The sequence below is a fragment of the Macrotis lagotis genome, chromosome 1, assembly GCF_037893015.1.
Source record: "Macrotis lagotis isolate mMagLag1 chromosome 1, bilby.v1.9.chrom.fasta, whole genome shotgun sequence".
Lineage (NCBI taxonomy): Eukaryota > Metazoa > Chordata > Mammalia > Peramelemorphia > Peramelidae > Macrotis > Macrotis lagotis.
In genome coordinates, this window is record NC_133658.1 from 324,662,516 (window position 1) to 324,688,877 (window position 26,362).

The 26,362-nt window shown below is 38.3% G+C and overlaps 1 protein-coding gene across 6 annotated transcripts in view; it reads right to left on the reverse strand.

Moving 5' to 3' along the window:
* The window catches only part of MVB12B (multivesicular body subunit 12B), a 322,603-nt gene that overhangs the window by 249,105 nt on the left and 47,136 nt on the right, over positions 1-26,362 (reverse strand). Inside the window, exon 1 of one of the 6 annotated variants that reach the window (XM_074211553.1) lies at positions 972-1,966. The exons of the other annotated variants lie outside the window; for them this stretch is intronic. Coding sequence (XP_074067654.1) covers positions 972-1,109 — 138 coding nt within the window. The 5' untranslated portion in view covers positions 1,110-1,966. Of the gene's footprint in view, positions 1-971; positions 1,967-26,362 lie in introns of those variants that run through there. 6 annotated transcript variants of the gene reach the window in all.

Here is a 26,362-nt window from a genome sequence, read left to right on the forward strand (position 1 = left end):
CTTTTAAAACCTGGACACTTCCTATCTTTACATTAGTCCCCTCCACAAATTCTGTGATCGACCCATTCATATTTATTTTACTTCCCCCAGCCTGAAATGCTTTCCCTCCTTATCACTGAATCTAAGCTTCCTGACTTCCTGACAAACTCAGAAAAATTCTTACCTTCTGCAGGAAGCCCACCTCTTTAGAAAACCTTCCATTATACTTTGTCCAATAAAGTTCCAATTAATACAAATAATAAATCCCTGAAGGAGTCATGTTAATTAAATGTATTTTACAAATAGGCTGGAATTTTACACAATTAAAACTTCAAATAGTGTAAGGTCAAATACCTGCAACCACTTCAGAGGATTCATTTTTCACACTTGTCAGGACCTGGCTATATAGCTTGTCAGTCAATAAATATTTATAAGCATTTACCATTGCTACTATCTTGAGCAAGTGCTAGACATACATAGAAAGACAAAAGGCAGCTCACAACTTAATAAAAGAGACAATATGCAAACAACCAGGTGCAAACAACCTACATACATACAGAACATACTAGAAATAATCAGCAAAGGGAAGACCCTGAAATTGTGGGAGATCCAAAAAAGATTTCCTGTTGAAGGTGGAATTTTATCTGGGACGTAAAGGAAGCCAGCACTACCAGGAAGTGGAGGGAAGGAGGGAAAGCATTCCAGACAATGAAAATGCCCAGAATAGGGAGATGGAGCATCTGGTTCAAGGTACAACTGGGAGAACTGGTTCAGGGTACACCTGGGAGAATGGTATCACTGGATCACAGAGTTCACTGAGGGCAAGGTGTATTTAGACTGGAAAGTTAGGAGGAGGCTTTGAATATCAAAGAGATTGATCCTGGAAATGATGGGGAATTATTGGAATTTACTGAGTAGGCTGTCTGAACTTTAAGAATATCCCTTTAACAGCTGAATGGAGGTTGCTTAGTTCTCTGCATGTTCTTTCAAACCTGTTTGTATGTTCCTTCAGAGTAGAGACTCTGCTTTCTGCCTTTTTTTGTATCTCTGTTGCCAAGCGTAGTGTCCATCACATAGGAAGTGCTTGATAAACACATGTTCACTAACTGGTTGGTGAAGAGAGGATCCATGCCAGTGAGATCAAGGATTCACTGGAACAAGAAAATTTATTCCAAATTAAACTTCTTAAAATGGTCTTGCCTTGATGATAGTCTGCCATCATCATGAGAGCAATGAAGGTCAAGATGGTAACTGTTCTATTAGATAGCCAATAACACACAGGCTTCACTCATGCTAGAAAATCAGGGGAACTCCAATTTGGTTCTATTCTTTGGGGTTGGACTCAGCAGGTGACATTCAGATAATATTTCAGCTGACGTCCTTTAGTGGAGTTTGTAGATTTGGTCTCCTAGATCTAATTCTTCATTTGACAAGCTATCTCCTCTTCTGACAAATGACTAAAATCTCCTCCAGTCTTCATCTTCATGAAATCTGCCTTGACTCAATAATATCTATTCTATGAACTGAGAAGCTCTGTAAGAAGCTCTCAGCAAGCCATGCAAAAACAAAAAAGTAGCTCCAGAAAGTCAAAAGTGTCCAAATTCAATAACATGCAAGTCCTGTATGAGCTCTAAGGAAATACCATAAAACAGTATTGCACTATGAAAATGCCTTAGAAGTGCAGTTAAGATAAAAAAAAAAATGGCAGCATTGAATGTACAATGGATCTGGAGTTAGGATACCAATTCTCAAAACCCAGTTTCACTACTTCCTAACTATGTTAGCATAGGCATAGTAAGATCCTGTTGCTCCTAACTCATGTTTACAATGTTTATAAAATGATCTCAAGGGTAACAAGTTTCTATAAATCTATATTCAAAGTCTATGAGACATTCCAAAGATGATCAAAGGGAAAAAACTCAATCCACTGGAAAAAATATAAACAAAATATAAAAAGACCAAATCCTAATATAAGATACAAAAATCTTTATTTTGGGAAATTTTTAGAAAAAAAATGCCACAAGTTGCCTTTAAAGAAAGAAATAATAGAAACTAGGTCTAGAGAAACTTGTAAGGAAATTAATATACACTTGACCAGAGTGCTTAAAACTTTTCAAGCCAAAAACAAATCAATTTAATTTAATTCAATAAACATTTACTATCTACTATGTATAAGGATCTATATGACTGGCCAAAAACTTTGATGTTTAATAACTACAATTTTATCTGGTAGCTTAACTAGAGACCTTGTTGGGAGCCCAAAAAGAATACTGAGGTTCTTTTGGCCTTTGTCTTTTTTTTTAACCACTGGTAATTCTTTTTTCAAAAGGGAGGGAGAGGTCAAAATTAATTAGGCTATTTCTCCTAGGACCTCCCAATCTTTTTTAAGTAACTTCTATATCCCAGACTGAGCTGTCTTTTTATTGAAAACTGACCTGGGTTCATTTTCCTCTAACATTCTTACTTTTACTTCACCTACCAAGGAAGAATGACAGATCAACTTAGAAACACCCTATTACCCAAATCTTCAGAAAGCAGGTTGAATAGTATTACCCCTACTTTACGGTTAATTAAACTAAGACTCTGGAGAAAAAAAGTACAACAGCAATGGATTTGGATTTAGAAATCCCTAGTTCAAATTAAAACTCTTTTTTTGGCTACCTGTGTGATCTTGAGCAAATGTCACTTAACTTCTCTTGATCTCAGTTTCCTCATCTGTAAAATGAGGTAATCAGACTAGCAGGAGGTCTTAACCTGGGATCCAGGAATTTGTTTGGTGTTTTAAAATGCAATGATAACTCTATTTTAATATAATTTGTTCACCTTGTAATCTTATATATTTTATTTTATAAATTTTAAAACATTATCCTGAGAAGGGGTTCATAGGCTTCACCAGACTGCCCAAGGGGTCCCCAAAACAAAAATGATTAAAGATCTTTTGGATCTTTAAAGTTCCCTTTCTAGTTCTAAATATATGACATTGTGATCTTATAATCCTGTGACTTGCCCAAGTTTATTTGGGCAGTAAGGGGCTGAGCCTGGGTTCAAACCCAAGAATTCTCTCTCCAAAGCCTGGGCTCTTCCCAAGATGATTGTGGTAAAAGACCTTTTACCCAAGAGCCTATTCAGCTCAAGCAGTTTTTTCTAACTGAGGACACTTCTTACAAAACAGTCCTATTTTTTAGGGCTTTGCAGACAAATTACATGGTTCACACACTTGCTCCTTTCCAACAACAGGTTCAAACTGTGACTGATCAAATGAAATTATGTTTGTGAAGCACTTTGTAAACCTTAAAGCACTACATGGATGTCAATTGTTATTAAGAAGAAGAAAAGGGGTGGCTAGGTGGTGCAGTGGATAAAGCACCGGCCCTGGAGTCAGGAGTATCTGGGTTCAAATCCGGTCTCAGATACTTAGTAACTACCTAGCTGTGTGGCCTTGGGCAAGCCACTTAACCCCATTTGCCTTGCAAAAACCTTAAAAAAAAAAGAAGAAGAAAAGACATCATCCAGGAAATGTATGATCTAAAAAAATTTGGATCAGCCATATAGCGAGAGAGCAGAATAATATATTTATAATTCAAGGTTCTACAGGCACTCAGTATTTGAATTATAGTGGTTATAAACGTTCTTTGATTATTTTGAAAAAGTACCTATAATATCTTAACATGCACCAATGTAATGTAGTAGTGACAGAATATATTTAGAAATCCATAAGTTTTTTAGTGTGTTGGGTGAATTCTCGATAAAAGAATATGAGAGGGAATGATTAGAAAACATGCAGGTTGTGATCTCTTGGAGAGAATCTTCACTTAGGTGAGATGTGGATTCAATGAAGTATATGGATTAATAGAAAATAAAAAATCAATCCTGCCATCTACAGGGCACTGCTAATGAAGTTTTGCTGGTCATAATTAGGTATGTCTATAAGACTGAGACACAGGAAACTTTATCCTTGCTACTAAAATTCTAGAGTTTACAAGAAGATTGTGGAAATTATATTCTATCACATTTAGGAAGAGTTATAGTACATTAGCAATCAAAAATTTTTCAAATCAAAGAAACATAATACTTAGTCAATAATTTAAAGATCTATTATCTCATTAATATAGGTGCTCCCTTTATTGACCATGACCCTAATCCCCCATTCCTTAAAAGACAATCCATGAATGCCTATGGATAGGAAGGAAGAAATTTATGAAGGAAGGGAGGATAGAAAGAAAGAAGGCAGGTACAAGGGAAATAACAAAGGACAGAAGGAAAAAATGGAAAGAAGAAAAAAAATTTTAAAAACCAGCATCCAATCTTACAATGAGTCTCTTGTCTCCCTTTGAGTTAAGTTGGCCCACCCTCACATGACAGACATATAGCACACAAAGGAGTCATTACTCAAAGACTTTCTAGCTTGATAGCACTTGTCAAAGCTTATACTTGACTGACCTCACCATGAAAAATATGGTGAATATGAATATGAAACCAGTTGTACTCTTCAATACCTCTAAAATTTTCAATTATTCATCTCCTAAATTGAATCCCCATACAAATTAACTTCCAACACCACAAAATTTATGTAAAGATGGTTCACTGCCCAGCATTCTCACAGAATAAACCTTTCAGCTCTACAAAATATTAAGCTCTTATATCCAAGTACTTAAATTAAGTAGCCAAAGACACTCAGAATAGAATGTGTCTAAAGCTTCTAAGTTCCATCCCTACTGTCTGTACCAATAATACCCACATAATGTTCAAAGACCGAGAAAGAAGGTTATTGACCTGAATGAAGCAGCAATTTCCACCATCTCCTCTATAAATGACCCTAAACATCTTTCTTTACTTTCAACCTCTCCCTAGAGTCCAGTCTTCTATGTCCAGTTGACTCCTGGATATTCCACTGGCACACCAAAATCAATAGATCTAAAACTAAATCTTCCTTCCCTCCCACTAAACTGCCCTTTCCTAATTAGACGATGGTCTCATCATTTTCTCAGTCACTCAGGCTCATCTTTGACTTTTCTCTTCTCTTTACATCAAATTGGTTGCCAAATCTTATTAATCCCAGCTCCATAATATTTTTCACATATTCCTTTCTCTCCATTTTCTGTACAACCATTACGATATTTTAGGTTTCACACCATATTCCTGCTTCCTAGTCTTTTCAACAATACTCCAAATCAATAAGATTTCCCCTTGGTTGTGTCTTGTAGCTGAGGAGATGAGTACAATTCTGAAATTTGAGACAGATACTTGTTTTATTGGCCTTTTTAAGAAAACCTCAACTGGCATTATTTCAGTCAAAGATCTGTGGGCAGATTTGGGCTCTGCACAAATATTATCCATAAATCACAGGCTACCAAATTTAAGAAAAGACTTGGTACATAGCAATCAAAGATTTTGTGAAAGAAAACTACTACACAGTAAATAATTCAAGGATCCATGGAAACTAGTATACAGGTTCAGATCATGTCATTTCCCTGCTTAAAGTACAGATTTCTGTTCCTAGAATTCAAAGTTTTCACAGTCCTCCACAATATGACTACTTTTTTAAGTCTTTCTATATATATTGAAACATTCCAGCAAAACTGAGTAATACTCCTTCTCCAAAGTCTTCTCAACCCATTTCTGTCTTTTGAAATCTCTCCCTTGTTTAAAGGCCCAAAATATGTGCCATCTCTTCCAAAACTTTTCCTGACTTTTGTACCCCTTCAAATTCCTCATATATCTTTGGATGTATCTCTCCTTTGTATAGGTTTCATTATCCCTTAAATTACAATTATTTCTGGGGGCGGCTAGGTGGCACAGTGGATAGAGCACCAGCCCTGGAGTCAGGAGCACCTGAGTTCAAATATGGCCTCAGACACTTAATAATTACCTAGCCGTGTGGCCTTGGGCAAGCCACTTAACACCATTGCCTTACAAAAATTTTTAAAAAATTACAATTATTTCAAATACTTATTAAATGTCTATTGCTTTCAGAGCATGGGCTAGGCTATGATAGAGATAAAAAGTTCAGCTATGATCTAGACCCCACCTTCATGAAGTTTATGATCTAGATACCAATACCAATAAGTATGATGCATAATATTACCTAAGTACAAAAATACACGTTAAGGGAGTCTCAAGAAAAAATGTCATAAGAGCAGGGAAGGTTTCATGGAAGGGGTGACTTCTGAGCTGACTCTGAGAGGATGGTTAAGAATTTCATGAGGTGATGGGGCGGCTAGGTGGCATAGTGGATAAAGCACCGGCCTTGGAGTCAGGAGTACCTGGGTTCAAATCGGGTCTCAGACACTTAATAATTGCCTAGCTGTGTGGCCTTGGGCAAGCCACTTAACCCCATTTGCCTTGCAAAAACCTAAAAAAAAAAAAAGAATTTCATGAGGTGAAAGGGTCAGGAAGTAGGCAAAGCTAGACATGGATGAAGACAGAAAAGCAGGGTGTATTCCAAGAGCAACACAAGGGTAGCAGGGTTCCAAATGGAATGCCAGAAGGAAGAATAAATTTTACATGATGGGTAATAAGGAGCTATTGAAGTTTAATGAGCAGAAGAGGCACAATCAGTTCAGTACATAAAAAAGATCATCCTAGCACTGGTATGAGGCCTAGATGGGAGGGAGGAAGATCTCATAGGAAATTAGTGAAAAATAGTTCAGGAGGACAACAATAAGGGTTTTTTTTTATCAGGGTACTCTAATCATTTATATACACAGTTTTCTCCCAAGACAGATGACAAGCTCCTTGAGTAGAATTTGAGGCTTTATATCTTGACCAGCATTTGCACTTAAATGCTCATTGAATGGAATGGAATTCCAAATTCTCAGCTTCCAAATCCATCAATTAACAGCCCTGATGTTCTGAGGAGGTCTAGGCCCAACTTAAGGCAATCAAAGTATTCAGAAAATTCTACTGAAACTTCAGAGGAAATATCAGATGAACACTATGAACAAGATTGTCATAAAAGACAGGCACACTCCTCCACCTCAAACCCCCTCTGATAAACTTTCATATTCTTTGAATCAGATGATTCAAAGGAATGGCCCAGCAAAAGGGAGCCAGTCTGTCATCTTTGAGTGCTAAGAAGAAATGTTTCCAAAATTCTTTTAAAAAACTGTGAAATGAAACCCAGTTGTCTTTGAGGAATTAAGGACTATGGTTGTGGGTTTTTTCCTTTTTTAAAAAAAGAAAAATTATTTTAGAATATATTATATTCCAGGAATGAAAACTATAGATGCTCTTAGAGCTCTGTCTTAAATAAGACCCCCTCAAATTTCTTAGAAAGACCAATAAAATAAGCATCTGTGTTAGATGAGGCAGCTGGTGGTGCTGTGGATAAAAGAATACTAGGTCTGGAGTCAGAAAGACCTAAGTTCAAATCCAGTCTCAGATACTTACTAGCTATGTGATCTTAAACAAGTTGATTAACTGTTAAACCTCAATTTGCCTCAGTTTTCCCGACTGTATGATGGAGCTAATAACAGCTCCTATTTCCCAGGTTGTAAAGATCTTTTTAGTACAGTGCTCAGTTCTTAGCAGGTACTATATAAACGTGAATTCCCTTCCCCAGATTTTAGAGTTTTGTTCTCCCTCCTCAGCCCTATAACTAAACTTCTCCTGCCTTGATTTCTGGGACTCTACCTTACCCTGAGGCTTCTCTGACTGCTCCTTTTCTCTTTTGTTAGATCTCTCTAAATTTGGACATTTCTCAAGACTCTGTCAATTCAACTTAATAAAAGTTTATTAAGTGCTTACTGTGTGTGCAACATTATATTTGATATCAAGGGAGAAACAAAGATTAGACATAACATATTCCCTGCCTTCATGAGTCTAATAAGGGGATATGATATATATATCCTCGTCCTCATTCTCTTGTCTGCATTTGTTCTTTTGGTGATCGAGGCAGCTAGGTGATTCATTGGATAGAGTGCTAAATTTGGGAGTCACAAAGAGTTGAGTTCAAATTCTGCCTCATACACCAACTGTGTGACTTAAAAGTCTGTCTGCCTCAATTTCCTCAACTGAAATTGGAGGTATTAATAGCACCTATCTCCTAAAACTATTGTGAGGATTAAATAAGATAATGTTGGTAAAGCATTTTACAAACATTAAGAGATTTTATAATCATCATCATCATAATTATTATAATTCCTTTCAAAACAAGATCACTTTTCTAGTCCTAGCTAAAAAAGATGCTGAGATAATACCTTCTCTCTAAACTTTCTTTTATTTTGCAAGGCAAACGGAGTTAAGTGGCTTGCCCAAGGCCACACAGCTAGGTAATTATTAAGTGTCTGAGACTGCATTTGAACCCAGGTCCTCCTGACTCCAGGTCTGGTGCTTTATCCACTACGCAACCTAGCTGCCCCCTCTCTAAACTTTCTAATCCCATCAAAACTCTGGCTCAAATTGGAAAGATTACCTGTGAATAAAGGAGTCCCCCCAAATGTTCTTTTTTACAGATGACACTATTCTGATCACTGCAATACTGCTAAGCCTCTTGGAAGAGATCTATTACCCTTCAAAACAATTTGACCTGACCATGTGAATAAAGTGAATAAAGGATAACTATTGCCCAGACTGGAGCAGCTAAGTGGCTCAGTGGATAAAATGAAGGGCCTGGACTCAGAAAGAGTTTTCTTCCTGATTTCAGATCTAGCCTCAGATTTACTATGTGACCCTGGCCAAGTACTTAACCCTGTTTGCCTCAGTTTCCTCATCTGTAAAATGAACTGGAGAAGGAAATGGCAAACTACTCCAGTAGCTTTGTTAAGAAAATCCCAAACTGGGCTAAAAAGAGTTGGAACATAACTTAAAAAACAACTGACTTGTTTAAGACAGTTTAAGTCATGTGGTCAGATGGACAATCTGTGGAGCCTGTCCCAGTTTATGTCCTTATGACTTATCAATCAATACAAATGGATAAACTGAGTCCAGAATTAAACAAGAGAGGAATGGGTTGCATTGTTTTCAGAAAATTGATATGCATCTTTAAGGCCCAAGCTCTTTCTAGAAACAAAGGTCCATCTTTTTATTACCAACATTTGGTGAGATATGGAACACTAAATAGTCTCCAGAAGCAAAAGCATAAGCAACCTGAAACAGAAAACCAAGGTGAAACTTCAAAGAGGAAAAAGAATAAAAGAGATCATCAGGAAAATGCATAATAGGAAAAGAAGATGAGCTGCCATGGGTTAAGGGAAGAGAGTAGACAGCCCAGAGTGCTCCAATGGCATCTTTGCTACTGTGAGGTGCAGAAGGGGGAAGTAAATAAAGCCTCTGCCATATTGGGCATTATGTGGGAATAAAAGGTCCAGAATCTCAAAGGTGGGAAGTCTTTGATGGGGGACATACTGATTCAATTAAGGGGAAACCAAGATCAAAGATGTATTTGAATAAGCCCTAGAACAAATGTCAGGGTCCCTTGTCTTGCTCCCTCTCTGTCATGGTGTATATGTCCACAGCTTCCAATATCTATCAATTTCTCACAATAATTGTCACACATCCTGTCTCTTCTTTCCACTTCTACCACTTTCTGCTAATCCAAGTCCTTATCACCTCTCCCCTAAGCTCCTCAATATCCTCTTAACTGGTCTTCCTGAATCTTAAGGTGTCTCTGCTATTCTTGGATTCTTCACAAGGCTACTAGTATAACTTTCTTAATGCACAGGCTTGAATGTTTTACTCCTCTGATCAAAAAACATCAGTGCCTCTCTATCACTCAGAGAATAAAATAGAGACTTCTTGGCCTGGCATTTAAGACTCTCTACAATTCAGCTCCAGCCTACCTTTCCAATCTCCCCTCACACAATTCTCTTTTATACACTCTATATTCTATTCAAACTACACTGCTATCTGTTATTTTATCTTAACCTGCCCTACCCTGCCTCTGCAGCTTTACATAGCCCAGTTTCCATGACTTAAAATGTATTCTTGTCTTTATTTCCACCTGTTGAAGTACTTCTCTTCCTTTAAGGATCAACTGAGACACAGCCTCCTCCACAAAGGTTTCCTCTCACATTTTTCTGGAGCACTTTGTACAGAACTCTCCTTTGCTCTGATTACATTCTAGCTTGGCTCCTAGTTATTTATGTACCATTGGGGAATTCCTCAGGCCAGAGATCCTAAGATCTCCAGGAAAATAATTCCTCCCATCTAAATCTAGCGGACTCAAGGTCAATAAATCAAGAGGCCAGGCTGGAAGGTAAGTTTAATTCAAATAAGCTGATGGACAGTTGCCAGGTGACTAGCAACTCTACAGAATAGAAATACTCACATATAGAGGGTTTGACACAGCTTCAGAACAGGTGACAAAAGGAGCCTCTCAGGTGAGATTGCTCAGCAACTTTCCTTCTTTTAGAAGTTGAGTAATGGGAAAAGCTGTCAGGCAATTTGGAGACTGAAGGGGGGAGAATATCTTAAAGTTGAAGTAACTTTGGAGATGCTCTAGATTAGGTCAGAAAACCCTTGTAGACTGTCTCAGTGGGGTTTTGTTGTTTGAACAATCATGCCCAATTCTTTATGACCCCGTTTGGGGTTTTCTTAGCAGAGATACTGGAGTGGTTTGCTGTTTCCGTCTCCAGCTCATTTAACAGATGAAGAACTGAGGCAAATAGGATTGAGTGACTTGCCCAGGGGTCACACAGCTAGTTATGTGTCTGAGGCTGCATTTGAAAGCAGGTCTAATTCTGATTCCAAGTTTAGTATTTTATCCACTTTACCACTGAGCTGCTCTCTTGGTGGAATAGAAGGTTTCTAGTTTTATTTCATATGACTGGATGGAAATGTAGGCCTACGGCAGTGGAGGCCTCTCTTTAAGATGGAATCAGACTGAGTCTGTATTTACAGTCTTGCAGGCTATATTTCTCTGATTTCTGAGACTATTTCTGGGAAGATGATTTCACACCCCAGACTCACAGCAAACAGGTTTATTCCATGATACCCATTACATCTCCTCCAATTAAAGTGGAAATTATTTGAAGGCAGGGATTATGTCAGTTTTTATACTTGTATTCCCAGAGCCTCAGCATTTTACACATAGTAGGTACCACATAAAGGCTTATTGAATTGAATTGTTGGTTGAATGAATGAATGCAGAGGAACAAAGTCTGATGATGACACAGTTAATACAAATGCCACAGGAGAAACTGAAAATAACAGTCCTATATAATTCCAGGCCAAAAGAGCAACAGACAGACCAGGTCTCAGAGGAAAGGGAGGGGTGAGAGGAAAGGGAAGTCCATCCTGAAAGACCAAGCCCATTAGTTTTTGAAAAAATAATAATCCCTTTGAGAGTCTTCACTATGTTTCATAGTCCTAGTTCTTCAAAGGGTACCCATTCAGGCCCAACTCCTCCCCTTCTTGTCATTTTTTAGATGCTCAAAAAGTTAACACATCATATGACTCTTGAGTTTTGAAAACAAAATATTGGTCAAATGACCCAATGGGAAATACTTTGAGCTGCCTCATCAGATGTAAGCTGTGTGATCTGGACTGGTGCCATCCTGGGCTAGTTGGAGCGGGAAGGAGTGAGGAAAGTACATGGGTGAGTCTACTTATGCAGAAACAGAAAAAAACTCTCAGAATTTTTCTCTAGGAAATACTGAAGGCTGAGAAGCTCAATTGTAAATAGAGACAAAGAGTGGAGGAACCAAGGAATGGAGCAGATAGGCCTTTCCATTTCCTGTCAATCAGACAACAGATTTTCATTAAGTCCCTACCAGGTGCCAGGCACTATGCTTGACATTTGCAATATAACTACATAGGGTGAAATAATCCCTGCTCCCAAGGACTGTACCTCAACTCTAAAGTAACTACTCCATGTACTCATGTAATGTTAGAGCTGGAAGGGACCCCTAGAAAAATTCATCTTGGAACACAGACCATCAGAGCTAGAAAAAATGCTTAAAATCAATGGATCAACATTTATTAAGCATCTACTAAATGATTACTACATACTCCATCTGTTTATTACATATACTGTGCTAGGTGCTAAGGATACAAAAAGAGGCAAATGATCATCCCTGCCCTCAAGGAACTTACAATCTGGAGGAGAGGGTAGGGGAGGTGAGAGGACAAACAGAAAAGAAAGTCATGTACAGAATTAATTTGAAGTAATTAATAGAGGGAAGGCACTAAAATTAAAGAGCGTTAGGAAAGGTTTCTAGTAGAAAATGAAATTGTAGCTGAGGATTTAATGTTACAATACAGGTTAAAGAATGTTATAGGCAGGAGAGACCTTAGAAATCATCTAATACAAATGTCTTGGTTTCCAGCACAGGAAACTGAAACCCAAAGAGATGAAATGACTTGCCCAAGGTCGTACTTAAAGCCTGGGTTCATCCCACACCACTCTGGCTTGCCCTAAAGAACTTACCCAGAAAACACTCCTTATGTGAATCAATACTTGCTCTGAGGAGATAGACTCACTTTAGTATCACCTGAGAAACCCTTCCAACACAAGCTTTGGAATTTTTCACTGTTTCATATGAGCCCTCCCTTAGAGGGCATTTTGAGAACTGATCATCCAGAGGTTCATCAATATGTACAAAGTACATGTATGCATGAAGTGCACATATGCCATTTAGATGGTTTAGATAAGATGTGCTCAAAGTCTCATAACTAATTAGTGATAGGGCCAGGACTAGAACCCAGGTCTCCTGGGGACCAATTCAATGCCTTCCAGTTTATGGTACTGTTTCCACCCATTAAAAGCAGCTGATGGTACTGTGAACCCCAGAGCCAGGTCAGAAAAATCCAGCCTCAGACACTTCATAGTTATGTGACTTCAGGCAAGTCAGTTAACTGATCTGTTTGCCTCAATTTTCTCTTCTGTAAAATAGGGGTAATAATTATAGTTCCTTCCTCCCAGGGTTGTTGTGAGAATCAAATGAGATAATAATTGTAAAGCACTTAGCATAGTGTCTGGCCCAATGTAAACTTTATATAAATATTAGTTATCATTATTGTTGTTATCCTCCTCCTCATTATTATCATCACATTTGCTAGTAACAACAAACCTGTTTAAGTAGAAGATGAGACAAAGAAAGTCCTATGGTCTACCAGAAGTCACACCTACTTCCTCTCAGGAAAGAAGATGAAAGCTACCTTTCATCTTCACAAGAAGGACACCTGCCACTCCTATCACTACTACCTGGCTCCTCTTTCTTCCCAGGACACTGGATGAAAGGCAATTATATATGCACCTTGATTTTTCTCTCTTAGGTAGTTTCTCCTGCTCTCTAAATCTTAGTCCTCATGCTCCCATATTTTCATCAACAATGCTATGTTTGGAACTTCTTGGAGACTAGGAAACTACAACTCTACTCCTTTTTTGGGGAGACCTTTCAGCATGACAAATGAAGTATCATGCTATATCGTTCTGTTATGATGGACAGAACCATGGAGTTGGAGTCAGGACTCAAGTTCTAATACTAGCTCTGATCTGGGCTTTTGTTTACAGTAAAGTCCCTGTTTTTCACTTCTCTCTAAGCCACAACTTCCTCCTCTGTAAAACAGAAACTATAATCCTTGAACTCTCTTATTTTAGAGAGTTGTTTTAAGGAAAGTGATTTGTAAACCTAAAACATAAACCACTTGCCCAAGGAACTCACCAGCTAGAATGCAGAGGAAGGACTATGAGTCTAATTGAGAGCCCCAAGTCTGCCATTTACTAGCCACAAGACATGAGGCAAATCAGAATTTGGAAGGGGCCCAAAAATTCATTTGGTTTCACACCTCAATTTTAAAGATGAGAAAACTAAGGACAAGAAAGGGAAAGTAATTTTCCAAAATTACACAGGTAATGTTATGGAAAATGCCATCCATATCCAAAGGGAAAAGGAAAAACCTATAGCAACTTAATGCAGAGCAAAGTATATACTATGTTCACTTTTTTAAACTTCTTTTATGGTTTTTTTTCTTTCTTTCTCAAGACTTTCCCCCCCCCCCTTTTAGTTCTAATTCTTCTTTCAAACTCAACTTTACTTGTATAACCTATATCAGATAAGTAGCTGCCATGGTGGGGAGAGGGGAAGGAAGAGTACTAGAAAAATGCATAACTCAAGAGTTTGTGAAAGGATGAATGTTGAAAACTATCTTTGCATGTAATTGGGAAAAATAAAACAAACAAATCAATAAAAAAATTTTTTTTTAATTTACAAAGGTAACCTCAGTCTCCTCATCTATAAAATAGAGTATACTCTTGCCTTTACCTTTCTTACCAGGAAGTTGTGAGGAAACAGAGTTAGGGATAGGATTTGCTATTTCATTCCTGAAATGCAATAGTTCTCAAATTCTTTTGATTTCAGGATCCCTTCACACTCTTAAGAATTTTTGAGAATCCCCTCCCAAAGTGCTTTTGTTTGTGGGGTTATATTTATCAAAATTTACATATAAAAATGAAATCATCTTAGCATTATGATAAAAATAGTTTTGACCTTGAGGGTCCCCTAAAGGGATTTCAGGGGGTCTCTAGACCACACTTCGAAAAACCATTATTCTTTGCACATAATAAATGATAAATTCAAGAACTCTCAGATGAGAAGACACACACACACAGTACAGGTAATCTTCTTTGAAGCTTAAGAGGCTCAAAGAACTGTCTAGAAATGATAGGGTCTCTACACTTAAGAGGAAATGCATTGAGCACCTTAAAAGTGTCACAGAAAAAAGGATGCCTCTACTTGGGGAAAGAGGTACCCCTGCTTGTAGCAGGAAGGCTCCCTTTCCCCTATGGTGTCCAAAAAAAAGACTTCAAGAATTTAATTCTATATTTCTGGCTTGTTTTTATTAGAAGGGAGGTTTGTAGAAACCTGATATCTTTCAAGGACCCAGGAAGAACTAAAGGACTAGGGTGAAGAGGGACAAGACAAGTTTCATTTGAGTGACTTCACCTCAGTGACAGTTAGCAGGAAAGCAAAGTAAAAGAACCCAAGTCCTGGCTGAGCCAATCTTCTTGTTTATTCAATTACTCAGTTCTCCAACTGTACTGCCAGTTGTCATTACATTGCAGTTCGGAAGAGACCCAGCTAAGGTGCCCTTCTGTCTTTGGGAGGTTGTCAGAAATAAGGAAAGAGAAAAGACAGGTGGGGTGACCCTGGGACCTTTTCTCAGTGACATGTTGCAATGGGCACTGATAGGTCACTGCATATTGAACAGTCTCAGTCTCTCTCTCTCTCTCTCTCTCTCTCTCTCTCTCTCTCTCTCTCTCCCTCTCTCTCTCTCTCTCTCTCTCTCTCTCTCTCTCTCTCTCCCTCTCTCTCCCTCTCTCCCTCTCTCCCTCTCTCCCTCTCTCCCTCTCTCCCAGCTGTTTCACAGAGGGAAAGGCTCAGACATTGGCCTCTCTCCTGGAGGGAAGGCCTGGAGGGTTAAAAGGAACAGTGAGGTCCAGCTGATCCTCTTTCCTTATACCACTGGCAGAGAGGCACTGTGACTCTGGCTTCCTCATTAAGCAAATGACCTTGGTGTTCTGAACCAAAAACGTCAATAACACACTACTCCATAGCACTTCAAGGTTTAAAAAGAACATTCCTTTTACTGAGGCATGAAGCCAAGTCATAGGATCATTCGATTTTGAACAGGAAGGAACATCATCTCCTCTGACCCCTTCCTTTTCCTCCAATTCCACCATTTTATAAATGAGGAAACTAAGACTCTAAAGAAGGAATTTCATGTGCCTAAAGTTACAGCATACTTAGAAAGTGACAGAGGCTCCAATCCTGGGCACGCTGAGTTCATAGCCAATGCTATTCCCCTTCTGCCACACTTCTCTTCATGACCAGTGGTTGGAGAAGGTCTTTTAGAGGAGGCAAATTTGGAGTTGGGCCTTGAATTGAGTATGAATAGGCAAGGAGTAGGGGATTCCCAGGTGGGAAAGATAAAGTGAGGAAAGACAAGAATTATCAAGAGACAAAGAATGAAACAGAGCTCTTCAGAGATAAGGCTGGAATGTGTAGTAGCTGGAAAAAAGGAGGCTAATAGCAGACAGAGGTTCTTGAACACAAAGCTCAAGAATTAATCCCTGACCTGAGAGGCAGTAAGGAGCTTGCCAGGGGTTAGACTAATCTTCCTATTTTAGGGACCTAGTCCAATCAAAGTGATGACTCAGTAGTAAATTAATAGCAGTACAGTTTTGGGGTAAATCTCTCCAGGTCTTTATTTCCACAATCTTGAATTCCAAAATTCTCATCAGAATCTTTTATCCTTCCATCCCTCCCTTCTGCCTTACTCTGGCTAAACTATATTTACCCTTTTTCTCATCTCCTCTATCCCTCCCTATTCTCCCAGGCTATCACTCCTATTTTGACTTCCATTTCCTCCTTTCACATATTTGGCCCTATGATTAACTAGAAGAACACTGCACAGTCCCTCATCCTTGAATCCCTTGCCCTACTGTCCTTCCCACATTCACACCTTGCCAAATCTCAACCTAGTCACATCCACCATCTGCTTCTCCAGTACTACATCTATGTAACTGAAAACTACTAGAAAAAAATCATACAACTTTACCAACTAGGTACACTACAAATTCATGTAATCTAATATCAACTAGGCCCTCATTGCTCGAAGGTAATCACTTTAATTCTTCCAGCTAGGAGGAATTCTAAATAACTAGGTAATATAACAGATAAGGGTTCCAGGCCTGGAATTAGGAAAACTCAAGTTCAAATTCAGCCTCAGATACTTAGTAACTGTGTGACCCTGGGCAAGACACTCAATCCTGTTGGCCTCAGTTTTTTCACCTACTTCCCAGGATTGTCAAATGAGATAATAATTACTATTGACATAGTAAGCACAATATAAAAATAATAGCCACCATCACCATCATCATCATCATCATCATCCCCTAAATAACTCCTATCACATTCTTCAGCAGATACTCAGAATTTTCTGTTCTCTCCTAAAGTGACCAAAGCTATCCACAGAAGTGGTCCCTCTTTCAGCAGAGACCCTTACTGAAAAGTTGAGTCTACTCATGCCCTATTTTCCCCTATTCTGCCATCATAACACTATATTTTTGCTTATTCTTCCCTCCTTTGCTATCATCTCAAATGATAAGGTGACTCTTCTAGTCAAAATTCTTGACTCAATGAATCATAGAATTTCAGAGTTAGAGGAAGGGATCCTCAGTGTTCATGTATTCCAATCCATACTCAGAAAGAATCCCCACTCTCACATATTCAACAAGTGTTCGTCTAGCCTCTACCTGAAGAGTTCTAAGGAAGCTTGGTCAAGACAACCTTGCTCAACACAACCAAACCTTAGAGGGGCAGCTAGATGGCGCAGTGGATGGAGCACCGGCCCTGAAGTCAGCAGTACCTGAGTTCAAATCAGGCCTCAGACACTTAATTACCTAGCTGTGTGGCCTTGGGCAAGCCACTTAACCCCAATGCCTTGCCAAAAAAAAAAAAAAAGACAACCAAACCTATTGTAGGACAGTTCTAATTCCATAAGATTTTTCTGACAAAAAGCTAGGTGTCACAGTGGACTGAGCACCAGGACTAGAGTCAGAAAGACCAGAGCTCAAATCCTACCTCAGACACTTAATAGCTGTGCCCCTGACCATATCACTTAACCGTCTGGCTCAGTTTCCTCATCTGTAAAATGAGCTGGGGCTATAAAATGAGATACCATTCCAGTATCCCTGCCAGAAAATCCCAAATAGGTCACAAAGAGTCAAATAACTGAAATAATTGAACAATTATCTTTCATTGCTCCTGGTTCTGTCCTTTGAAGACATGCAGAATAAGTCTAATTCAAATCCTTGAAAACAGTGATTGTGTTCCTCTTGAATTTTCTCTTCTCCAAGCTAAACAACTCCAGTTCCTTCAACTGAACTTCATAAGACAGACATCAATATGAGGGCCTTTTCTGGTCATCCCTCAAGTTTATTCATGTCCTTTTTAAACTAACATATTAACTTAAACTGTAACATACATACCAGAACTAAACATAATACTCCAAACAGGTTCTGACAGGTACAGAATTCAGCAGGACTGCCAGACCCTTGTTCCTGGAAGTAAAACTTCTCTTAAGGTAACCAGAAATCTCATCTGTATTCTTGGCTGCTTCATCATACAGCTGACTCTCCTAGAGCCTGCAGGCTTATATCTCTATCTTCCTGGAAGGCTCCTTTCAGGTGTCCAGTTCTCTAGAAACTTTCCTTAATGCCCCCACAAGTAGTAGTGATTTTTCACTCCTCTATGTTTCCTAGGGCTTTTTGTCTGATCACTCCTTTTCTTAAAGTACATTTAGCTGTGTACCAGTAGCATCCCATCCTCTAATAGAACATACAGACCTTGAAATCAAGGACTGTATCTATGGTTCTCTCCTGGCTTCTGGTGCAGTGTCTCTCCTCCCCCAACCCCCATTCTAGCACTACTCTCTCCTCTAATGGTTAACTCCTACTTTCAGGCCCCCACCCCAGACCATACCCATCTTGTTCTTACCTACTATGAGGTGGGCCTCCTAGGGCTTCACAAGATATACAACCACCACCCAACACAAGGTAAGGGCCAAGTGCCATCTCAAATGGCTTCTCAGTTGCCTCATTAATCCAGTGATGCTTAGCCTGGACTCAATTCCTCATTGTTCAATGATTAGCAAATTCCCATCCCCTTGTACTCTTCCCATCCCAGGCAATAACAAACAAACCTCAAGTTCCCCAACACCATATATACATTTCCTTATTTCCATCTTTACATTTCCTCAGTCCTGCCGAATGTCCTCCTTCAGATGTTCCCACTCCTTCTACTATGCCCTCTGCACCAAAATGAACACATTTTCTTTTGTTTCCCTTCCATCTTCTGGAATTCACTGAGACCTGTCTCCTCTTGAAGACACCAGTCACTCTATCTTCTCTCATACTTCTGTGACTCGCTGGTTGCTGTTGGGGAATATACCTCGTATCCAAACTTTGCCTCTATCAGCAAACTTTCTTCTTTTGAGGTTCAATATCCATATTTATCAGCTAATATAGATCCTGGTGACCATTACCTTCAAACCCATCCTCAAACCCAGGACATTCTCCCTCCTCCTTCAATGAGTTAAATTACCTAGTGCATACTATATGGCACCTACCTGTACCCCTACTTCTACTCTACTAGGGGACTCCTATATACATACTGATGCTCTCTCAAAATCCCTCTCTCAAATTTTCAATTCTTTAATCTACTCTATTCCTATGACCTACCATCCTTCACTCTATCTCAGTCATACTCAGAGATGATCATGCCCCCAATCTTGCCTTTAGCTACAAATTTTGATTACAGATTAATAAAATCCAAAATTCCTTTATGTGATCATCATATCAGTATGTGTATTTGTGTTTGTATCAGTATATCTAATCTGTATTTGTATATCTAATCCTTCCATCAATAGATATTTCTCCAAGCCATTCTCTCTACATTGTCTAAAATCTCTTCTCTTCCCAATCTCAACCCTTTGTGAACCAGCTGGATTCTCTACTATCTTTAATCTCAATCTTTTGCCTCTTTTTATTTCTGCAATCTTCCGAAACACCTACCCTGGATTATTCTCACACCTGCCTCCTTCCCTCTTATTCATATAATGTTATATCTTGTACTGACCTAGCTATTTATTTGCCTCCTCCATTATAATGTCAACTTCTTGAAGGTGGGGACTTGTTTTTATTTTTCTTTAAATCTCTATAACACTTAGCAACATACCTATATACCAGATGTGAGAGTTAATAGCTACCACCTCACAGGGTTGTGAAGATCAAATGAGATAATCTATGTAAAACACTTTACAAACCTTAAAGTGATATATATAAATACCAAGTATTATCATTATCATTAAAAATTAAAATCCTATAAGAAAGGGAGTAAATATTCCCATTTACTGTTTCCAGTAAAAAAAAACACAAAAAAACACTTGTAAACTGCATCATTAGTTGGGTATTCTTTTTGTGTAATGTTGGTATTAGATGGCCACTGAAGTCTCATCCAACTCTCACATTCTGGAACTCATTAGAGTTCACATGTACCAAATGACCCCAAAGCATTAAAGTTCTTTAAATCCCTTCATTTCCATTGCCTCTAAGTCCCAAATCCAGCTTTATTTCCTATACCTCATACCTCCGTGTACCTCAGCACTAAAGCATGTTGGTGTAAATAAAGAACATAGAGTCTAGAATTTAAAGGACCTGAGTTTAAATCCTGATCTTGCCTTTTCTCCTGGAAGCCTCTGGCCTAATCACTTGTACTCTTTGGACCTCAGTTTTCTCATTCATAAAATGAAGGGCCTAGTCCTGACCGGCTCCAGTGAGGTCCTATCTAAGAGTTTGTCTAAGTAGGACTCCACAGCTTCCAACAGATTCCCCTGACCCTGCCTTTGGCATTTACCATGACCTATTTAATCCTGTATTGTTATCCATACCATATTAAAAAATTAATAATACTCAGAGACAAACCAACCAGTATCATATGAATAAAAGGTTTATAACAATGTATAATCTCAGAGAAGAACAACACACACATAGAGGCACAAATGGATGCTGAAATCAGGAATAAAACTAACTGGAAGTAGAAAAATATCAATTAACTGGACTCAAATATCTGGAATAAGTTACTCTGCTTTATTTGCCAGAAATGTACCAGCCAGGCTCAGAGGAGAAAAGAAAACCAAAAGAAAACAAAGTCACATGAGGGATTTTTTTTAAAGTTAACTTCTTAGTTAAGACAACATTAGGTATAACAGTGGACTTGCAGTCATGAAAACTTCAAATTCTACTTTGGACATTGATAAGATTATCATTAATGTGATTAACATTAGCATTTATAGATTGCTTTAAAGTTTGCAGATATCTCATTATGTCCTCACAATAATTCTGGGAAGTAGAGGTTATTATTATTTGAGGAACCTGAGACTGAAAGAGTTAAATGACTTGCCTAGGGTCACTGAGCTATTGTCTGAGACTGGTCTGGTGCTCTGCCCACCCTATGGCAAAGCTGCCTATATGGCACCCAACTCTACCCATACTTCTAACCCCATTTTCCTCAAGTATAAAATAAAGGTTAGATTTGATGACCTTTAAGGTTTGTTCCAGTCATTATTCTATGATCCTATTCAATCTATTTACCCCAAACCCATTCCTTGATCACTACACTATAAAATCTCTATTGATATTACTGCACAATGACAATCAGAATGATCCTAAAGTCTTAATATTTATTATTTAGAGGAAAAAAACAAGTATTCATGGAGCACCTAGTGTTATGACTATTATTCTATACCTCCTACATACCTCAGATGTCTCTATCTTGAAGAGGTCTCTAGGGCAATGGCAACAGAACAGAAGCACTAACAATTTCTCACAAGCTAGAGAGATGTCAAAAATGACTGTGTTTTTCATCTAAGGATTAAAGTATCTTAAGTATAGAGAGTCTCACAGTTTAAATAACATAAATGGCTCAGATTTCTATATAGCTTTACAATTAAGAAAGGACTTTCTTCACAACTCTATGAGGTGTACAATACAAGTATGATCAAGTCTATTTCTCAAAGTTACTGAGTTTTACAGGAATAAATCATTCAGCAAGCATTTATTAAGCATTTAATAAATGTCTTAACTAAACTACATTCCAATCACTGTGCCAAATGAACAGCCCTTACTTTCAAAAAGCTTACATTCTATTGGAGACAGTGTATTATATGAAAATATATGCAAAATAAAGGTATTTTGGGAGGGGTACCAGCAATAGGAAGGATCAAGAAAAGATTTATTTAGAAGACTTGAATGTCAAAGCCTTTATTAAGTGATCCCTATAGCCAAAGCTAGATGGTAGAGTGGCTATAATGTCCAACCTGTAGTCAGAAAGATTCTTCTTCATGAGTTCAAATCCAGTCTCTGACACTTACTATGTGAAACTGGACAAATCAGTTTCTTCGTCTGAAAAATAAGCTAGAGAAGGCAAATGCAAATCACCCCATTATCTTTGCTAAGAAAACCCCAAATAGAAGAGTCAGCCATGACTGAACTGACTGGCCCTATACTTAGGAGTTGGGATAGAAAGAAAAGCATAAATGCTGTCCCTGCCTTCTAGGAGCTCATGTTCTAATATGGGAGATAACATTGCAAAATGATAAAACTATAATCAATAATATTTAATAATAACATTTATATAATATATATGTACCTAAATGATACATTCAAATCAGAATAAAGGCCATCTTTTGAGAGAAGAAACTACTGCAAGTTGGATCAGGAAAGACCCCTTGCAGAAGGAAAATAAAAGTTAAGTGCCCATGAATGTTTAATGGCCAGCTTTAGGTTGGTGGTGGGGGGGGGGGGGTAGAGAGGGAAGAAAAAGTAGAATGTATAGAGTACATACTTTTAAGTTTAATCTACATTATTAACATTTTCTCCAATTTCTTAAGTCTAGATAATCAACAAAACAAAAAATCAAGCACTGATTGATTTATAGCATTTGCAGATTTCTGAAGTGTAAATGCTCACACTGAAAATTTAACAAATCAGTAAGAACCAGCTAAAGCATGTCCTCTGAATCCAGCTCTGTTATTTACAAGTGATGAATCAGGGCATGTCACTTAACTTCTTTTGGAATACTGCTGGGTTTTGGAATTTGAAGAGCTGGGTTCAAACCTACCACTCTTTGGACTCTAGTTCTCTCTTATGTAAAAATGAGGGTACTAGATTAAAGGACAGGTAAGGGATCCTTCTGTTCCAAACACTGCAACCCCAAAGACAAATATGGTTGGAAAGAGTGAAAGATATCTGATGGACAGTATGAGAGTTACACTTAATAAAGCCCCCTGAATAGCAAGAGCACTAATGAGAGACCTCCAGTCCACCTGGGTGAATCCTCTATGAAGTCTTTCCTAGGGCATAAACTGTAATATGCTCTTGTTATATCCCCAACATTTAACATAATGTCTAACCCTTAGTAAATGTTCACTAATTAATTGACTGACTCCCAGAACTTGAAAGTTCTATGAATCTTTCTGGATCACTTGATCCAGCCCACTCATTTTTCAGAAAAGAAAAATAAAATCTCAGAGAAGTGAAGGACCCAGGGTCACAGAGCTAATATGACAGACCCAGGAGGACTTGACTTCCAAGTCTAGTGCTCTAAGACAAAGCTGTTTTTCCCAGAAGGATATGAACAAAGCTCACCCAGGAGGAGGTGAGAAGTCATGATCTGCACCAGGGGAGATAACGAATTCTTCGGAATAAACTGCTGAACACGTAAAATATCCTGAGCAGAGAAACCTCTGGGGAAAGGACAAAGACTAGGATGACACTGGTACCATTGGAAGCACTGTGATATTACAATGAGCCCTCCCCACCTTCCAAAAAACTAAGCCGGAGGAGGATGTTGCCAGGGAGTGCCACACACAAAAGCCCTCAACTTTCTGAGGTGGCACAAAAGAAGGGACTGGAAATGAGACCAGACTGGCTGCATCCCCACCAGGGCCAGGTGTTTTCATTCAGCATTTCTGATAGAAAACCATCTCTACTCCCCTGGGCCTTGCTTGGGACTCAGTGGGCCAAAGGGGACCTGGGGTGGGAGGGAAGGGAGATTTGGCTGCACTTTGCTTTCTTGGCCCCAAACAAATGAAGACTCTGGTGGGGTGGGGGGTAGGGGGGGCTTTCCAACCACTCCATTTCTCCCCTGCTTCTAGTCAATCTCTATTCCAAGCATTTTCTAACCAAACAAAAAGAGAAGGAACACCTGGTGCCTTTCATCAAAAGACACTCTGGCTCTGAAAATAAACCAATCTGTGAAGCATGAATCAGTTGGTAGTTATTTCAGGATGAGGCATTGGTCCTTCATGTACAGAGACCTGCACAGCCCACAAAAGGCAGTAGCAACAACAATCTCTGGGGTCTTACTCCCATGCTCTCTCCAGGTCACAAGATCATAGGACTAGGAGCTGACAGGAACCCTAAAGGATTCTCTAAGGGCGCTCTCCCCCTATACCCCTCACTTTATTGAAGAAAACCTAAGCCCAGAGAGAGGAAATGATTTTGCCTGAGGTCATACAGCTAAGTAATTGAAAGGACCTAGGATTCACAACTCATATCTTCTGACATCAGAACTTAAACACACAGATGAAATTGGGAAGAGTTTCACCTAACAAGAGGCCTGAATATTTAATGATCTTTGATCTCAAAGTTCAAAAAAAGACCTCAGATGATTAGTTTTAGTGGAATTTAGTTTTATCATTTTACAGAGCAGAAAATTAAAGCCCAATAGGAAGTGATTTATCTGAGTTCAGATTTAGTAAACAGAAAAGCCCTGGATAAATTCACACATATTCTTTTCCATCACAATAAAGCACATTTGGTCATGTAAGGGACATAGATGAGGGCTGGATAGCTACGTAAACAGAAAAGGCTGTGGTTCTCTGAATGGGAAAGAGGAAAATACACTCTTCTGAGGGTCTCTAGCAAAGTGGGTGAATAGGATTATGAAAAAATGACTAGTTATTTTTGGAAAGATATTGAATCAAAGGTATTTGACCAGGAATTCTCATAACCACTGTATCCACCCTAATTCTCAGCCTCAAGTGATTGTCACTTCTAATTTAAGACCTTCAGTGAGGAACATCACTAATCTATAGAGGTAATTCCTATTATAAGGCCTATTACAAGTTTGTTAGGTACATAGTAAAATATTATATATATTTAGATACATATATGTGTGTAAGTTTATATATATATAAAATTATATGTGAATATGTATGTATATATATATACATATGAATTCTCATTTTAAATGTGGGGGAAAAAATGAGCATTAGTCAAGAGGATACATCTCACTCTTGGATGATACAGCTAGTAAGTGACAAATCTAGAATATGAATCTGACCTTCTTTCCCCAATTCTATGCCAATTCATTTTATAGTATTAACATTTTCATATTGGAAATCTATTACATTGAAAGTGATAGTAGGCCTTCTGCAAAAGTAGCTCATTTACCCTCTTACAGTAGAGTCTATCCTCTCCTGATATCCATAAAGACCCTCAAGAAGGGTAAATGGAATTTTGAAACCCCCCAATTATCCTAGATAGACTGTTCATGAAGTGTAGTTTCTGTAGTAATTAGGGAACATGTAATATCTGTTTATCTTCAAAAGAAGTAAAATATAGCAAAAAAAAGAGCTGAGAAAAAGAAACAATAAAAAGAGATGCAAAATAGAAAAGAAGTAAGAACAACAGAGAGAAAAGAGAGAAAAAGGAAAAGAGCAAGCCACAGCAAGTTCCAGCTGTCATGATGAATAGACTGCAGGGCACCAAAGAGTAAAGCTACCACATGCAGGAGTCCACAAAGGACTGTCTAAGATGAACAGAGATAAATGTTTGAAAGAGTAAGCAAATCTGAAATACCTTCATGGGCCTTGCCCCCTAAAAAAAGCAGTGGCTTCCTATAGCACAGAAGGGACAAGTCTTCCAATTGACTCCAAATTTCTTATAAGTGCTGTGATAGGAGACATATCCTTGATGATAGAAAAGTAGCATTTGTTTACAGTTCACTGGACTCTTTTCCTGGAGGATTGCATTTGGATTGATTTATTCTGTTTTTTTATGTCTCTAACCATGTCATTTGGATAAAGCCAAAACTGGCCTAACACAGTCTAACTGATGGCTACAGTCCATACCATTTGGTAGGAGGCCATTAGTACCACAAGAGGGATTTCTAGACCTAGTACCAAGAGAAAATAACAAAAACACTTGGGTTATCAATAAAAATCTCAAGTAAGTCCAGTAAAGACCACTAGAAAACTGGGTTATTTTCATAACTGCTTAGGACAATGCAGCCTCAATACCTTTGAGTCAAAATTATCCCAGCTGACCTCCAATATATCCCCTCTAGCTCTAACATTTCATGTTCTAGCATGTAATCTAAAATCCCTTCTGACTCTAATATTCTATGTTCTAAAATTCCTTCTAGTTCCAATAATCTAGATTCTATTATAGAAGATGAAGTTCTTTCCAAATGTGCAATTCTACGATTCTAAACACAGTGACTCTATGCCTCTTGTTCTTATTTGGAAAATAAGGATATCCTAACAAACTTTTTTTTTTACCTACTCATGGAGGATAAAATTAAATGGTATGTGAGAATACTTTTTAAGTTCATGTTAAAAGTACCATGTGAAACTAAGCTATAATTTACTATTGAATAGGACAAATAAGTTTTAAGGACAGAACATACCCACACAACCCTGTACCTGATGTGCCTACAAGAAATGCTAAATGAATCTTGAATAATATGCCTCACAACTTTGAGGTCACAGACATATATAACAACCTAGAGGATCTTAATTTCTAATACAAAATAAATAATTCTATTTTCTCTATAATTCAGAGGATTTATAAACTTTCTTCACAACATCTCTTAAA